Source organism: Temnothorax americanus, unplaced genomic scaffold, assembly GCF_048541705.1.
Source record: "Temnothorax americanus isolate GAGA-0224 unplaced genomic scaffold, ASM4854170v1 Scaffold219, whole genome shotgun sequence".
Lineage (NCBI taxonomy): Eukaryota > Metazoa > Arthropoda > Insecta > Hymenoptera > Formicidae > Temnothorax > Temnothorax americanus.
This window is the reverse complement of record NW_027509359.1, coordinates 34,721-52,852: the sequence shown is the minus strand read 5'-3', so window position 1 is coordinate 52,852 and position 18,132 is coordinate 34,721. Positions and strand designations below refer to the sequence as shown.

General features: G+C 36.4%; 1 protein-coding gene across 3 annotated transcripts; it reads right to left on the bottom strand.

Annotated features, from left to right (window-relative positions):
• Positions 1–1,133: 1,133 nt before the first annotated feature.
• On the bottom strand, positions 1,134–3,827 carry LOC143898011 (uncharacterized). 3 transcript variants are annotated; one of them, XR_013257079.1, is made up of 4 exons: positions 3,351–3,827; positions 2,537–2,689; positions 2,092–2,317; positions 1,134–1,862 (listed from the first exon to the last, which is right to left on the bottom strand). XR_013257079.1 is itself a non-coding variant. In XM_077407016.1 (3 exons), exons 1-3 carry the CDS (start codon positions 3,418–3,420, stop codon positions 1,663–1,665), a joined length of 444 nt encoding a protein of 147 aa, XP_077263142.1. In that variant the 5' UTR covers positions 3,421–3,827; the 3' UTR covers positions 1,134–1,662. The 3 variants fall into 3 exon arrangements, 1 of the variants encoding a protein (XP_077263142.1); XR_013257078.1 differs by lacking the exon at positions 1,134–1,862 and adding an exon at positions 2,758–3,063; XM_077407016.1 differs by lacking the exon at positions 2,537–2,689 and having other exon boundaries at positions 2,092–2,265.
• Positions 3,828–18,132: the final 14,305 nt, after the last annotated feature.

The following is an 18,132-nucleotide window of genomic DNA, read 5'->3' as shown; positions in this document are numbered from 1 at the left end:
ATAATTTTTGGTCCGTTGATGTAATTTCTAAATTAAATAGTTTTTAATTTTATTGCGAAAAATATTACCCCAGCCAGGGTTTGAACCTGGAACCTCCCGTATACCGTGCGGGTGTCGTACCAATTCGACCACTGGGGCTGTGGTAATATTTATCGCAATAACAACTGTAAGATGGAGCACCGATTACTAGGTCGACGGTGTATAATAAACAGAATAATAAATTTCTTTCGCCAGTATATAGAATAACAATTAAAGTAATTTAAATCGACCTGACTGGCAATATATATAACGTCTTTCCGATATGAACATTGAAAAACTGTGAGCCAACTTGGTTTGTCGGATTCACACAGCACTTTTTCAGATCAATATCGAGACATTATTAATCGGAAAGACGTTATATATATTGCCAGTCAGGTCGATTTAAATTACTTTAATTGTTATTCTATATACTGGCGAAAGAAATTTATTATTCTGTTTATTATACACCGTCGACCTAGTAATCGGTGCTCCATCTTACAGTTGTTATTGCGATAAATATTACCACAGCCCCAGTGGTCGAATTGGTACGACACCCGCACGGTATACGGGAGGTTCCAGGTTCAAACCCTGGCTGGGGTAATATTTTTCGCAATAAAATTAAAAACTATTTAATTTAGAAATTACATCAACGGACCAAAAATTATGGTCAAACTTAATAATGTCTCGATATCGATCTGAAAAAAGTGCTGTGTGAATCCGACAAACCAAGTTGGCTCGCAGTTTTTCAATGTTCATATCGGAAAGACGTTATATATATTGCCAGTCAGGTCGATTTAAATTACTTTAATTTATATAATTTTTACTTGATTAGTTAAGCTGCAGTAGTTAGGTAAATTCTACTCAACTGTATAAGTAGGATTTACAAATTTTGATACGGTAATATAATATCGAACAATTATAATACTTGCAAATAATAATAATGTTTAAAAAAATTGATTTGTATGTTCATACAAAAATATATTTTAAAAATTAAATATTATTTAGATATAAAATTATTAAAATAAGTAAATAAATCATTAAAAATTTGTATAACAAAATTAATGGCAATTTTTGCAAATAAAAATGTATTTAATTCTTATATATGTTATAGTATGTACATGTCTTGTGGCTACATAGTAGTTTAATTTTTTTTTTTTTGAATTAAAAGACAAGCACTTAATTGCGGCGTCTTTTAATTTTTCAACAATTCTTAAATCGCCGTTAAACTGAACTATAAACGCAAAATAATGTTCATCAAACGTGATCGCAGGTACATTCACTAAAACAAAATAAACTTCTCCATCGGCATAGTAAATTGCAGTAATTTTACCAAAAATCGGCATACCATCTTTTTGAAAACTTTGTACAACAACACTATTTTGAGCATACATTATTCTTATTCCATTCGTTTCTACATACTTTATCCGTCGTATATTCACTTTATCACAAACATGAGTAAAGTGTGCAACAACAACTTGCTTTTTATAAAGTATTTCAGGTCCTAATTTTATTGTTTTTTTGGTATCACTTGTAGCTAATAAATATGCAAACTTAAGCTGATTTTTTTATTGCCATTGTTTTTTCAAAATATTTGTTGATGTCGTTACACTCTTTGCAGCCAATTTGTGATTTCTGTGTTTCGATTCATATCGCATTGACCAACAATGAATTAATAGACCATTTTCTATAATAATTCGAGGATCCAATACTCATATCATCTAATAAACTACGCGCAGCAAAAATAGACTCCCATTTCTCAAGATGTTCCTCCAAAGTTCCAGTCGTATTTGTTTGGAGCCATTCAAGGGTTTTCTCTATGCTGTCATTCTCTTCAGTATTATTTTCTAAAACGTCACAGACTAATTAATTGATGTTTCAATCAAAATACGTATAGATTACATAAATGAATTGTTAGGTAAATATGTTCTTACAATTTATTTACGTGATCTGATTTACAATAAACCCAAGAATAATTATAATCATAATAACTTTTTAATAACAATACAAATTAGATAGATCCGCGATCAAGTTTTTTTTGTCCTAATACAAAAAATAGAAAATTAATATTTGTACCTGATTCAATTAAATTGTTCCTTTTATTCTTATTTGAGTCGTTTTTCGTAAGTAATCCTGCAGTCTTGAGAAGCTTTCTGCAGTGACAGTAATGATTGTACAGGACGCCGCTTATGTTTACTGGAAATCCTGGACCCTTTGACTGTACTGATGAGTAATATATACCTCGATCTTCTGTAGAGAATGCCAGTACAATTTTTTTGGTGAAAATTGTTGTTTATTTATTCTAGAAAATAAGATAAAGTAACTTAATTATACACGCGAAAAATTTATCCTAAATAAAATATATTAAATATGTATTGATTTTCACACACACACACACACATATAATGATTGCTGTATAAAATAAAGATAAACACTTGCAGTGTACATAGTGTAATGTTTATATTGGTAAAAAATAAACAATAATCTAAACATTACGTTTCCGTCTATCGGAATAACTTACTTATAATTAGAGCTCATTAATATTGCAGGCTTAATTAAAGTTTCAGCTAATAAAGCAGTATCTACTTTATATGTGTCTGTTCATAAATAGCCACAACAAGGCGACCTGAGAAATTTGAACTTAATAATTCCAGAAAATGTTCTCGTTCCACATCTACAAAAGAACGATTGCAATATTATGCAAAAACAAAGTAAATTGTTCAAGATAAAAGCAAACTTAACCATTATCATTGATAATGTTTTTAGCATTTTCATTAGGTGCAGGTAAATCAGCATTTGATTGCGTAGTGGCAACGACAAGATAAGGTTCAGGTGAAATATAGACAACGTCTCTGATTTCAATGGGCATGCCCATTATGTCACTTTCATGCAATACAGTATCGGATAAATCAAGCTTTTGTACTTCTATTTCTTCTTTATATTTAGCATATTTTTGACTGAACATAAATTGATGTCTTAATACGGGAATCAATTTCTCAATCAATTTTTCATTGAAATTCAAAAATACATGCTTGTTGATTGCATTTTCTGTAAATGAATTAAATAGAATAAAAATTTACTGCTGTATTTTAATAATAGTTTTAGTTATATAATTTAGATTAAGCAGAAAAATATGTATTGTTTTAGTGAAAAAGATTATTGGAGGATTCACACTGCGTCCGATGTTCGACGTACGACGATCCGACATCCAATAAGAAATTTTTGTCTCTAATACTAAATTCTGTTATTGGATATCGGATCGTCGTACGTCGAACATCGGACGCAGTGTGAATCCTCCATATAACCTCGATTATAATAACTAAATTTTTACTTACGCTCAAAATTGGAGATCAAAAATCCCAAGTTCCACTGCTTCAGAAGATTTTTCACGAAGTCATCTGCCATGCCGGCGAGAAAGAGCGAAAAAGAGAGGAAGAAAAAGAACTCGCTCGATGCACCGTTGCGTTCATCGACGCGTCTCGCAAACGGACGATCAGGTAGTAGACGGGGGAGGGAAGGAGGGCCGCGGAAGCACGCCGTCACGGATTTTCGGACGGGTCGCCGACACTCTCGACACTAGTCACACGCCCCAGATAAGGGGAAAGGTAGAGAAGTAAATAAAGCACAACACACCAAAGTATGCGGTGTGTCGCTCGTTTTTAAATCACCGCCGGTGCGGAGAGGAAAGAGTCACGCGCGAGACACGCGCGAACACGCGTGAAATCGCGCCGCGCCGAAACGTATAGCCTCACCACCGCGATCTGCTCTCTCGCAACGCGCGCGTCGCGCGCGCAAGCTCTCGTGGGCTCGCGACTCGCGACCCACCAACGGACACAGCATATTTGATATTTGATGCTATTTCGCCTTCTTACCGATGAAGTTGGTCACGTGACCAGTTTTGACGCCCAAATCAAGCGTCGAGCGTCAGCATGAAAAGGCACCTTAACGTTACCTAATAATATTTATACTTAAGTCCTGAAGCTGTTGCGCTTGCGTTTTTTGATCAGAAAATATCCGCAGATACGAAAAAATAGATGATTGAATCCAGAAAAAATATCGACAAATGAAAATGTTAAGCGCGTAGTTATAAAAGCACACAATATTCTTGAAGTGCTAAAAAAAAATATTGAACATTTTGTAACTGCGAAAACAGTTGATTTTTTCGACAGATTTAATATATTAGTCGGGATTTTTTATGCAGACTGACTCGTCAATCTGGTCAGAAAACGAACTTTTAAAAAAGGTTTTCAAATTGTATCCAAATTAAAAGTTGTTAACGATACAACGGAAAGAGGCGTTAAGTTAATGGAGGATTACAGTAAATTAATTACTAGAAAATACGAAGATCAAAAACAGTATTTATTGTTGTAAAAGATTACCGCTGCCGCTTCTCTGATTTGACAAAGAAAACCTTATTATTGCAATAAATATTATTAGATAACGTTAGCCGCAAAAAACTGATTGTTTTTAATAAAAACATGAAATCTTTTAATTTTTGTTCTTCTTTTGGCTCTAAACATACTATTATATCTTTTGTAGCCCATACATAATTTTTTTCAGCTGATCAAGCAATAAATGTAATAACTATTTATTTTTATTTTTTAGTTATTAACAATTTACCTTATTGTTTAAATGAGACGTATAAGATCTCAAACGATGCAGAAAAGCAAGACACACATGTTAAAAAAAGAAAAGTGCTTTAGGCCAATTTTTGTGGAAAATACGCTTTAAAAAGCAATGTTGATGGAATAAATAACAGTTTAAGAAGGTTGAAGCAGTTTGGTCAACTCTAGATTTTAGTTTGTAAAAAATATATATGAAATATATAGGATCTACCGAATGTGTGAGAATTATTTCAGATTTATTGACCATCCAGAAGCTGAGATATTAATTTCCAAAAATTCGTCGTTTTACATGGGGTTATAATGGAGAAAGCGTTGACGGCGATGATTGATCCCACAATTTTCTTTAATATCTAGTCTATATAAATGCTCAAAAAACGTGCCTACGCATACAGTAAATTAATGCAAAAATTTAGAACGCAAGAAAACACGTGTTCACCATCTAATAACAAATATATTACAAGTTAAAGCGATTGAAATTAGACTGAAATAGCAGTTGATAGTTCGCGAGTAGGTAGATGTGGCAACGCAGCGTCGCCCGCGTTTTGGCTGTACCCGAATCCTGTCGGTATGTGCACATTTTTGTGGTTTTCTTCCGTGCTATGTCCACGATTTTTTGATTCTCTTTGGAAATAAAACCAAAAAATCATGAATCTAACGGAAGAAAACCAAAAAATTGTGAACATAACATAAAAGAGAACCCAAAAATCGTTGACATTACCACAAAATAGTAGACACAGCACGGAAGAGAACCAAAAACGTGCACATACCGACAGGATTTGGGTACAGCCAAATCGCGGGCACCTAATCTTATCCAGAATGACAGAAAATTCACTGGCATGTTTACGTTTAGCAACTGCCGTTACGTGGCTCAACACGAAGGCGAGTACTGCTACCAACCCCATAAAAGTGAAACGTTGCCAAGTTTCAATCGTATTTAATATAATCGACGGAAAGTTATTAAAAAATCGATTAATTGTCAAGGGAGCTACCAGTAAGAATCATTATTTCATTCTATCAACAACGGCAAAACATATATTCATGCCATTTTTATATTGAAATAATTAGCAATACCACAAGTTTTCAAGTTGGCATTGGCAAAAAAGTGTTTCGTTTTTAGCTAATTAAAATATAAAGATGCATAATATGATACTTTTACTATACGTTTTATGCAATAGCAGCGTATATGGAGAATAAAATGATACCTAATACATATTTTTTAATGACCTAATAAAAAAACTTTTTTCTAAACCGTCAATTGACTCAACTGGATCGCTTCAACCTCCTTAATACCAAGAGAACTCAAATGTTTAAAAGTCCGGGGGCACGGGTTTCTGTTATCCGATCGAGCTGAGCTTTGGCAGGGATTATTTTTTTGCGAATTGGAAACATTCTGGAGGGTGCCGCAGAATAAATTTAAAAGTCGAAAAATAAAGACCATCCTAATATATATATATCCGCAAATCTACCATAAAGTCATCGCAAGCGTCACATTTACTAAAAACATATTCTGGATCTCAGCAAGTCTAGTACACTTCAAACAAGAATATTTAATTAATACAAGAAAAAATTCGGTTTATATATAGAGTCTACGGAAAAGAAGCATATAAGTACTTAAATATAATATTCTTGAAAAAAGAATAAATTCTTGCTTTGAGCACAAAATGATGAGCCTTTTTAAGACTTGTGCCAAGTATATCTTAAAACTATTATTAAGAAAATGTTCTTTATTGAAGAAAACTATATTACCTAAAACAAATAAAATAAGTAATCGTTTTCTTTAGCTGTAGAATGATATTCTTCTCTGTGTGTGTACATATGTAGGTGGGAAAAGGGCCTCGCCCCTCCCCCTGCAGCAGAGGTGAATGGAAGTGGATCTCGGTTCGCGTGTAGAAAGTTGAAAATCCGAACCGTACAATGCTGTCCAGAGAACCGTCTACGCGAAGCGGGATCTATTCCATCCCACCTCTGCTTATAGAGCGAAACGAGGTCTATATATATCATTATACAGTTCAAATTTTCAACTTTTTAAGAGGGGAAAAGCCCCTCCCCCGCCTACATGTGTACTGTTTATATACACTACATCAGCAAATTACTTCCCTTAGTATACTGACGCACAACTGTTATATTTCTCAGTTATATTTGTTAATATCCTTTTAATAAACATAAACGAGCGCCGGCTGCAATCTTCACAACATTACTCTACGTGACGACCTTGATAACATATTTCAAAATTATTGAAAAATCGGAGGTGGCTCCCTATCTCTGCATAATTATCAAAAAGAAGTTGGTCAAGCAGTTAACAAATTGTTGTATCGACGCCTCGCAAGAACTACTAACGAATATATTTCTGTGAAAGCTCATTTACGTAAAATGTTACATTGCAGGCTCCCGGTATGAATACAAAATAGAAATTACGTGACGCAGCGCAAACAGTAACGAGTCAGTTTGCATGCGATAGAGACATGCTCTGGTTTTAGTTTCTCAGGATAAAATCCCAGGAGGGGAACCTTCCGTAATAGAATATCACGCGGATAGTTGGAACAGGGCGATCTCCTTAAAACTGAATAATATATTAACAACGCTGAGAAAACTGTTTACTACTAATATCTACTTGTCTCCGAGGATTTTCCTATCGCTGGAATTGTGCGCACGCATAATCCCGCAAGCCGCGCTACTCTAAAGTTTCGACAATATTAAATTTTAGCAGGCAAAAGTGATTACTACAATGTTTGAAGCTTCTGAGTTTGTCCAATCTAGTTTTCGTAAAAATAAACGATGACAGTAAAATAAAAATAAAACAAATAAATGATAATAAACAATGACAATAAAATAAAAATAAACCGTATGGAGAAAACACATAGTCGAACAATACTTAACGGGTAATATAAAATATAAAATATGGATTTTTTCCTTCATTCAATATATCCGACTGATAGAAATTTACAAGTTAAAACCGATTAAGTTAAGTTACTTGGAAAAAGTTAATTGATCACTTCCGATGCAGCGGGAAATTCCTCGAAAGATTATCCAGAAAATCCGCTTCCACGATCCTCCCGTCGATATCGTAAATTGAAATTGATCACTGAATGACTGCGCGCGCGTCATTCCGATCAATATTTTTGCACGTGTCCTATCTCAGATACCCGCTGTAATTAAAGATACACACGTTCCTTCTGTTCACGTACGCTCCGGCATCCCGTCGCTCCCACAAGCGGCGGCGTAACTTCGCGGATATGTCCCCGGGGATAAATCCCGTGTAGTCTTATGTTTTAACTCACGTACCGCCGTACCGGTGCCACTACGGGAATGTGTTTATTTTTCCGCCCTTCCACTGTTCTCCGCAAAATCGCTGTTGTTTTCCGACTTGCGCGCAAGCCGGAAGTGCACGCGTCTTGTCGAGTATCGGTCGCAGTCGCGCATGACGTAACGCGTGGTATCGCGTTCGTCGTAATCGTAAGCAGCATGTGCTCGCAATCCTGCGCGAACAATACCGCGCTTTATAGCTTCAGGTCAGCTTTTCGCTGTCGTAAAAAACCTCATTAAATTGTGCTTTTCCCTTGATTTCAGAGCGAGCCACTAAGATGAGTCGAGATCTGCGAAATATCCTGAGTTGTAACGGAGATCCGAGAAGGCAAGTTTAATCATTTTAAACTCCTCTAATCACTCGTAAGCTCTAATTAAACTGTCTTACTCGAAAAAAATTACATTCCACTTATAGCAACAGATTCAATTAGAAAATTTAGAAATATACGTAGAGACCAATTTTGTCTGCTGCAAATTTTTCGCCAACCATAGTTCCAATCATTTTTTCGACATGGGCATCAATGTTTTTTTTTGTTTTTTTTTTTTTTGCTTAATTTAATTCGCCCGCAACAATTTTGTTTTTAATGCTCGCAGCAATAAATTAAAAAGTAAAAAACGCTTTGACAGCTCAAACTAGCAAAAAAGGATTAACCACAATGGCGAATACGACGGCAAGTAGCGGCGGCGGCGGCGGCGATGGCAGCGTCGGCAACTCTTTTTTCGATATAAATATGTATGCGAGCAACGCTGTGGCACAAGCCGCGCCGTAATCCGCGGCGCTGCTAATGAAGAAAGATCGATGACAGAAACGGGGGAAAAAAAACAAGACGTCCTCGGCACAAAGGGTGATTCGTTTCATTTTCATGGGGGAGATCAGCGTTTCGTAACTCGCTAGCAATTTGCAGGCGTTTTGTCGTCGCGACGACGACGGAAGCGATCTGCCCCTCCCCCGCTACCTCTCCTACGCCGTTGCGATATCGCGATCTCCCGACGGGGTAAAACAGCGTGAGAAGGGTGAAAAGGGGCCCGGATGGGAATTAGGGGGCGCGCCGGACGACCAGCTGGAGGTAGGAAAAATCGAAGAAACGAAGGGTCAAATGCCACGTGATGGATAGCCCGCCGTAGGAGGTCCAAGCGTATGAAATTGATCAGTCAGCCAGAATCATTCGATTCTACTTCCTACCCGTCCTCTCCCTTTCCCCTAATGTTGTCCAATCCTACCCGCCGTCCTCTTTCCTTCTCTCGCCCGCTCTCGTTCGCGCTTGTCGAAACTCGTCGCTCCTCTCCACCCTTTGTTTCTTTCATACCATTCATTTTCCTTCCGCGTCGTACGACGTCGATAACTCTGATTCTCCCGGATCGCCCACCTCCGGCCACCACGGCGGTGTTTTATTTTCACGGTCCCGACCAATGGCCGCGGTCCACGGCCGATTGCCGATGGCCAATGCTCTCGAGGAAATTCATGTAGCATGTAAGAAAAATTACGATTCCTCCGCTCTTCCGCCGAACAGCCGGCCCCGCTTAACGAGGGAGAGAGATGCCGGAAAATATCGCGGCTTCTACATGGTTTCCCTCGGACTCGAGAAAAAAAAAGAAAAGAAAATAAACTCGTTCTTTTTTTTATGTAACCTGGTCTAAATTTGCTGCTCGCCCGGTTATACGCGCGCAGGGATAAATCTTACATTTTAATTCAAGAACACCCCCGAAGTTGATTTAAATCGCGAATAAAATTCATACAGAATTTTCCGAGTAATTTCCCAGCACGGTCCGGAAGCACAGAGTCTCGAATATACAGAGTCGATTTATAAGTGCGAATAAACTTTCGTCGGGATTATAACGCCGTCTGCCGATAATAATCTTTCGGTACCGAGTGAAATCAATTTCACGTTTCGAAGCGTCCGCGAGCTTCTGTTCCAAGTTGTGGCAAATGCTCGAACGATCGCGGAAATGGGGACACCCTGTACACAACGAGGCGATAACAGTTCGCGAGAGTTATAGAAGGAGCGAAGTTAGTATAAGCTCCGACTAGGGAACACAGAAGTTGATATATAAGATAGAGTTAAGTAGACAGACAGACAAAGAGAGAGAGAGAGAAAGAGAGAGAGAGAGAGAGAGAGAGAGAGAGAGAGAGAGAGAGAGAGAGTGTGTGCAAGAGAGTTCGCTAAAGAGGGAAAAAGCAGAGAAAGAGAGCACAATGACGAGTGAAACGAGAAAGAAGAGGTCTGGCTGAAAGTATAGACGCGGCGAGAAGACGGAGGAAGACGTAGTGAGATCGCAGGTCGTCTGATAGCAATAAATACCTATCAATGCCAGATAGAACTGCGACAAAGTTGCCTTTCTTCGCGATTCGCTAATAAAATATAATAGCATCGATTCGAGAAGATACGTTCGCTTAAGATAGTCGTCTCGTCAGGGCATGTATTAAATAAAGTTTTCGATTTCGGATTTTTATCAAATTATATGATCAGCTTTGCAGTCGATTTTTTCTGTGGCTCTTTACCGACTATTTACTCTAGAAAATCGATCTCAAAAATCACAAATTTTGCATTACTTCATACAGACGGCCAGAAAAAGAAGGCTCTATCATGGTTTCAATAGCATATTTTCGCATTTTTCGATTAGATGAAGTGAGAAAAAACATAGCTTTTTGTACATTAGATTTCGAAGAATCCGATGCAACCATAAAATATATAGTTTACCGGAGATTTCGCTGCTAATTTTTTAGTTTATTTTAGTGAAAATGCGGTAATCGAGCAGACATTTTTTGGTCGAGGTGAGGTTGGGAAGACTTGGCAACGCCGCTGGCTAATCACTGTAGTTGCAAGTTATGGGGCTCGTCTTTCTTAGCCGAATTGGATAGTGATTGACACCCCTGTCATGCGTTTTGAAACCCTTTCTCAGTAATTGTCAAAATTTAATCAAAAAGTATTTTTCTCACTTGTAACCTTTCTCGACGACTCGCATGATCAACTGAACAAAACGGAGTCAAATGAAAAAAATCACATAATTTGGAAAAAGTAACATACTTTGTCACGTATGAACGTTTACACCATAATTCATAAAATTATTTTTCCCTTAGCAAAAATTGCCTGAAATATATTTCTGAACGTAAAAACCTACAAACAGTCACATGACTAGCACGTAGCAAGACGCCTACCTTAAACATCCGTTCGTATCTCACTGCGAGCCTATGGAAGTGTTCACGATTTATGCGCGAATTATATATTCAGCGAATAATAATACGATTCGCAAGCTTCTTCTCGCTTATAAAATCAGTAAGGACAGTAAGACGCGTTGTATAAAACCTGCATTAAGCTCCGTACAAAGAAAACGGTAGGGTAAAGAAACGACAAATAAAAGTGTTTTACGTGAAACGCTGTCGAAACGCAAGATGCGTAACCTCCCCCCTCCTTCCCCGTAAGACTCCACTCTTAGAGATACATTCCTTAGAAGAAGAAAAAAAGACACAGGAAGCTTCGAAAAGTTTGGCTGAGAAAGTTTGCAACAGCATACTGCTGCCACCAAACGACCTTCTTCGTCCTGCACACAGCTTCGAATTTCATTTTGAAACGTTGAATCTTATTAAGAAGTAAAGTCGTTTCGGAGAAAGTTGGCGAATATTGTGGACGGGGTTTCCTTATAAATCCGTGGCTCAGCGCGATATTTCTCGTTGGCCTGCCCCGGAACCCTGCCTCGAAAACTCCAATTTTGGATGGAAGTGATTACAAGGATATTGTCACCCGGAAAGCCCTTACGGGGAGAAGTATTTACGTTACTCCCTTTGCTTAAATTAACGCTTTACGATTCATAATAAGTGTCCGCTTGTTCTCGACGACGCAGCGATTAATAATGATCAAACCGAGAGGAGTATAAACTCTATTGCTGCATGTTCCGTTCATTGCGCTTTGTGTCCCTCGACGAGAAACTTTTTTCATCATTTTCTGTACTCTCATTAAGTGCAACGTCTGTCAAGGATTATATTGCGAGATGCATCTCGCGCATAAAAATCGTTTATCGAGGAAACTTTTCAATGACTCGTGAGAGATTTTATTGGCTATCGGTGATGCCTTAATATCGCTAGCGAACATTCCTTTCTTGGCTAGTGTCCTGGCAATCTTAATAAATTTAGTGATTTAAAAAAAAAATTGCTATACAAAAAGCATTCAATGCAAATATGTCAAAAGTATTTTGACCTGCTCAGAGAATGAAAGCAGTAGGATACAAAAAAGAAATCTAAAGAATTCTAAGAACAGTAAATCTCGGATATATGTCCCGTAAAACGGTACGTTTGCGAACATATAAAAGCTATATACATATACTAACATTTAAATTATATTGTTATTTTTACGAATAAAATAAAGTTAAAATTTCGCAATTTTACGGTAAACATATCTCTGTTTCTCAGTTTTTCCGTCAAATTCAACATACTTGAAGAAAAAATCAAAGAAAATGTCCACAAAGTTCTATAATGTGTCTCTATATAATAGTTCTCTATATCAAATTTTCTTTACACCGACTCGGTACCACGTTCCAACGATATAAACGCGATACCGCATTTCTTTGTCCGATCGCACACACTCGCTCCCTTGACACGTATTCGATTAAGTACTCTATTTACGATGAGAGGTTTTCCGCGAGCTCGTTTCTATGCTGTGCCCAAGTGGGTTTCAAATTGCCGGAAAATAACCCGGCTGGTACAAAATCTAGTAAAGAGCACGTGAAAAATATTTTCAAGCTAGAACCGCTTGAACTCAAACGAGGGTAAAAGCAAGCAATTGATTATGTTCGAGCGTAATGAGTGTTGCGATTAGTGATCTCCGTTCCGCTGTAGGGGAAACCGAGGCTCGTTGGCACAAGAGGCAAGTTGGCAATGCGTTCCGTTTGTATGTATATTTATAGTGAAAAAAACAATGGAAAAGTTATCACAAAATATTTTTTTTATGACATAGGTACTTTTCCCAAAATTTTATTTAAATTAAATAAGTATTACAATAGAAAAAGAAAAAACTCTGATTCAAGAGGTGTCAAGTAAATTTTTAAGCGTTTCAAAAAATCATATTAATGTTCTTCAGCTTGAGAAGTAAATCAAAGTATTATTAGTTAAAAGAAAAGTTTCTGTTACTGCATGTTATTTTGAGTTTTGAGGAACAACAGTAATTTATTGTAATAAAATGACTGAAATGAAACGTATGTAGGGATGCATGGGGTATGTTGGCTCATATCAAGGCACGCTTAGCTTGACTTGTTGTTACCACGCGCGTGAGATCTGTGTGAGTATGTGATTTGCTACTTACAATGCTGATAAAAGCTAAATATATATATTTATATTAATATTTTTATGTTAAAGAAAGCTATATCTAAAATAGTTTACAATTGTTTTTTTGTAACAGCATTTTGCTATTCAATCGTTAAAAAATAACTAAAAGATACAATCTTTATCAAATATGTACTTTATCAAAAAGTACATATCTGTTCAAGAAGTACATACCCGTTTTGTGTTTCTATTATGTTTTCATTAATTTAACGTCGACTTTTGTCGCATAGCCAATTTACCCTACTATATCGGGGTAAGTCGGCTACGATGCAGCATGTTCGTATTTCACTTATTACAAAGAAACTAATATACAGTATACCAAAGCGTTCCTAGCATGAAAATGTAGAGAAAGGTTCTCTCTATTATATTAGTACTGTTTAATCATGATAATTAGTTGTTTGAAAACTCAAATGCCGAAATTGTGAAAACTGTGCCAACGAGCCCCGGTCTCCCCTAAGATACCTAAAGGTAAAAAAAAGACTGTTTTTTTGTATTTTTAACCAACTCTTAATAAAAGCTCGGCGTAGTTATTATTGGTTCTCCAGAACACACCGAGTTTCCTAAACAAGAGGCTCCCATTCTTTTTTCGTCTTTATTATTTTGTCTTTCTTTTCCTACCCTTTTCATTCCCCTTATCGTATCTCTATCGAACTTTATCTTCCACTTTCGCTCTCTCGATGATGGAAATTGAACGTAATTTATTTGCTATTCTCCCATCCCCTCGTTTCGCGCGGCAGGAATTTAATTTTCTGAGCGCTATCCGCTCGCTACGATGAATCTTTGTGCAAAAACTCGTGAGTTTGTCCTACAACATACAGAAACCATTACGTATGAAAGGAAAGAAAGAGAGAGAGAGAGAGAGAGAGAGAGAGAGAGAGAGAGAGAGAGAGAGAAACGCATATAATATATAATAATATGTACAAAATGAAAATTGATCAGTACGCGAGATCAGTACAATGTAATGAAATAAAAATAGCGGTGTTACACGAAACAACATAAGACAAATAAAAATGTCTCTAACAGTATATAAATATCCTAGTCTATCAAGATGTATGTGCAAAATTGCTATTAAATGTTAAATAGCGCCTTTTCTTCCATAAAAGGGAAAAATATGCGCGTGTATATATAATTCTAAATCTAAATCACAAAAAATTGCTTACTATAAAAGGTCAAACGAAATATACTTGGATACCATACATATACATTTAATTGCTTCTATCCAAACAGGAAAACGAGGAATTATTTAATCACGATTCACGAAAGAACATGTAAAATTATAAAAGAATAGACGAAACGAAATACAAAAGCGTGATGCATGCCAATAAAATCGCCTTCTGATAATTAAGAGATAACAAAAATGCCTTCCTTAAATACGCTAGATAGAGTGATAGAGAAATAGGTGGAGATGCGTCTGGCGTTTATATAGGGATTGCCTATAGCAGTAAAGCGCGCGTACGATTTGATAGGAACCAATACATTTGAGCTTATCACCTTATCGCCAATGGCTATACCGCGCTAGTAACACCTCGGCGCGCAGGGGGAGTCAGCCATAAAATACAGAATGAACCCCCTGTCAGGTCGACCGGTATCATTTCACCTCCCATCTCCCCCCCCTTCCCCCTTCCACCGCCCAAACTCATCCCTGGACATTTCGTTCCAACGGGCTCATCCCTCACGGTCCGTCTACGTCTATGCCGCATCGCAATCGATTTTCACGAACACGTCCGTGTACGCGTGTACGCGTGTACGCATGTACGCATATCCACAAATACTTATGCACGTGCAATTTTACATCTGATCAATAACTACAGAATATCTTATATATATATATATGTATATATCTCCAAAATTATATTTAATAAAAGATTTTTCGCTGGTCTTCGGCGTCTTTGGTACTTCGTAAAATTAATAAAGACAGATATATATTATAGTATGTTGAGTAACAAGATTTTTTTTCGAAGCAGGAAAAATATGCGAGGGCACACATACACACATACATCTTCGCGTTTAAATATTGATGCTCGTTTTAGACGAATTAGCTATCATGGAAATATTGATGCAACAAACATTTTGGGTAAATTATTTGAGATGATTCATGTGCACACATTTACCCCCGTGTAACATAGTAATACCTTGAAATTGAAACGACCAATATTACTCCCGATGGCTTTGATCTAGAGGAAATGGCATATCATATGTCATCTAGCCGCTCTGGTTTCAAGACATTGATGTATTGAACTTCAACAAATAATGGTATTGTACAAGTAAAATACGTTTACGCGTAAATCATTTGTATAACTCTATAGCTTCGTTACATCTATTTTATCAGTTACTATGAATATCTTTTCTTTCACGTGTTATAAAATTAGCATTAGCAAATATATGCAAATAACATTAAAACCGAAACTTAAAATTGTGTACCATCCGCATCTACAATTTTGGAACATCTGTGTAATTATTATCATAAAATTCTGGTATATTTGCTTGCAATTATAGATATACAATGTATAGAGTAGTTGCATCAGCCAATGAAGGGATTAAAAAAAAGGACAAAAACAATCCTTCGTTTGGCACGTATTTTGGTATAACGGAGTTTTCGAATTGCAACAACAAAGGCGGAACTTCTTCCGGACGTGATTTTCACGCGTTTGGACGGCGCGGACACGTAACGCGGAAGATCCGTGTATGATCAGGTATTTGATCAGGTTTCGATGAATGATGAAATGAACAACCACTATTCGCAATCAGCGACGGATGTAAATATTTAACGCGGTTATGTACAGACGCGAATAAAATTCCTTTAATTTATTACCCGGCGACTGGCAAATTGTGAAACATTGATTATCGGTCGAGGTGTTCTCTCGTAACTTTCTGCCTCTCTTTCTCTTTTTCTACCTATCCTTTCATTCACACCGCACGTTCGTAATCTCGAAAAACGATTTCCGCAAAATACTCGCCTGAAGTGCGAGTAAAAAAGTGCTTTTAGCTGGGAAGATGAATGATTGCACTGTTCTGTATTAAATCTAACCGCTCGATATCCCACGCAAAAAATATGCGTTGGAAGACTTGATTTTTCTGATCAATATGGTTAAATGATAATTTTATTTCAGGCAGTATTTATTTTTAGCAGGTCAGTATGGTTATTTGATTAAACCGTCAATATATAACTTCTATGTTTTATTTACCATTTGCCAAATTAAAACTCAACAAATTATATCTTTATTGTGCAAATTATGAAGCTTTTTATATAGTACGATTGATACAATTAAAAAAGTTGATATATGCGCGAACAAAAAAAATAGTTTAATGGCTCGTCAAAAATAATTACATATTAATAATATACGCATAGTTATTGGACGTCTAAAAGACGTGTTATGTCCCAATTTCGGACATGGTGCTGTCTGAGATTATTTGCACAGTTGAAAACTATCGTCGAACAACTTGAATCTCAGGACATATAGTAATCCTCCCAGCATGAGCATAACTAAAATTTAAATAGCAGAACGAATATCGATATAGAACAGAGAGATGGTCTATTTCATCCATGAGTGCACATAACTAGTCAGTGGTTTGCTTCAAGATCTTATTATAACATATAATAAGTACGGTAAAAATCATGTAAAAGTAAAAATATAATTAATATTGTTCCAATATACGTTAAAGAGTGACCCTAAAATTGGACATTTTTAGCTTATTTTGGTGGCCTTCAAAATTTGAATCGAATTGTATGCCAAACGATGCTACATGATGGAACATTGTTGGTAATTTAGCAACAACTAGTAAGAAGCGATATAGGTTTAGTTCATAGTTTAAGGCGGATATATCTAGTGTATTTTTAGTTTCGTTTTTCCCTGTGCGGTGCGCTATGTGAGCTTCCTCTTCCGCGACTCTTCTTCTTCCGCTCTCTCGCTCACGTTCGTTATATACGTTGAAACAGTTGTCACGACGACACGCTTATAAAGTCGTTAATTAATAAAGTATTATCAAGTGTGATCTCGACTGAGCCTATCTCTCTTTTATATACCACTGCGTTCTACAAACATTAATCTAAAAAATGAATTAAAGTTGAGCATAGGCCTAGTTTTGGAGATACGGGGAGTCAAAGTAGCCAAATTCCCAATATTATCCAAGTACAATAGACACAAAAAAAGGATGTTAAAACGTTTTTGATTATAGTGGTATTTTAAATAGAATTAGTCTGAATGATTCTCTGACCACCGTACTAAAAATCCATCCCCTTCATCTCTATTACTTAATTTTTTGAAGTATTTAAAGGGGTAAAACTACCCCCAAAAGAAGTTTTTGCTAAATTTCTGGAAAACGGATAAAGATACAAAAAAATATTTCGAATAAAAGTTGTTTGTCTAGGAATTCTGCACAAAAAAGGTTTCTTTTATTTTTTTTGTAGGACTCACTCTTTGGCCGGAAACCACGCCTGAAGAAAGATAATTTTTAAAAATAAAGGGAATTTCCTCTTAGAGAATAGTTGTCAATTTCTGTCAATTTCTAGCTCCTTTAAGTATTTTATATCAAGATACTTCAAATATCACATGCGGTGTAAAACACAGTTGTGTACACGGTGTAATCGCAGTTCGCAATACTTAAGATAACTAAAACCTTCTTACAATTATATTTTAAAATATATCGACACTTATTTTTGTGATGATAGTTCCTTAAGAAGAAATTCCCTTTATTTTTAAAAATTATCTTTCTTCAGGCGGGGTTTTCGACCAAAGAGTGAGTCCTACAAAAAAAATAAAAAAAACCTTTTTTGTGCAAGTATTTCTAGACAAACAACTTTCATTCGAAACATTTTTTCGTATCTCTATTCGTTTTCCAGAAATTTAACAAAAACTTCTTTTAAAGATAGTTTTA

What these genes read in the sequence shown, in the direction of transcription:
- LOC143898011 (XM_077407016.1), bottom strand. Translation starts at nt 3,420, where the DNA reads ATGGCAGATGACTTCGTGAAAAATCTTCTGAAGCAGTGGAACTTGGGA. An exon ending in TTTGATCTCCAATTTTGAGC is followed by an intron (nt 2,266 to 3,350) that starts GTAAGTAAAAAT and finishes CATTCTCTACAG; the next exon opens with AAGATCGAGGTATATATTAC. An exon ending in GAACAATTTAATTGAATCAG is followed by an intron (nt 1,863 to 2,091) that starts GTACAAATATTA and finishes GTGACGTTTTAG; the next exon opens with AAAATAATACTGAAGAGAAT.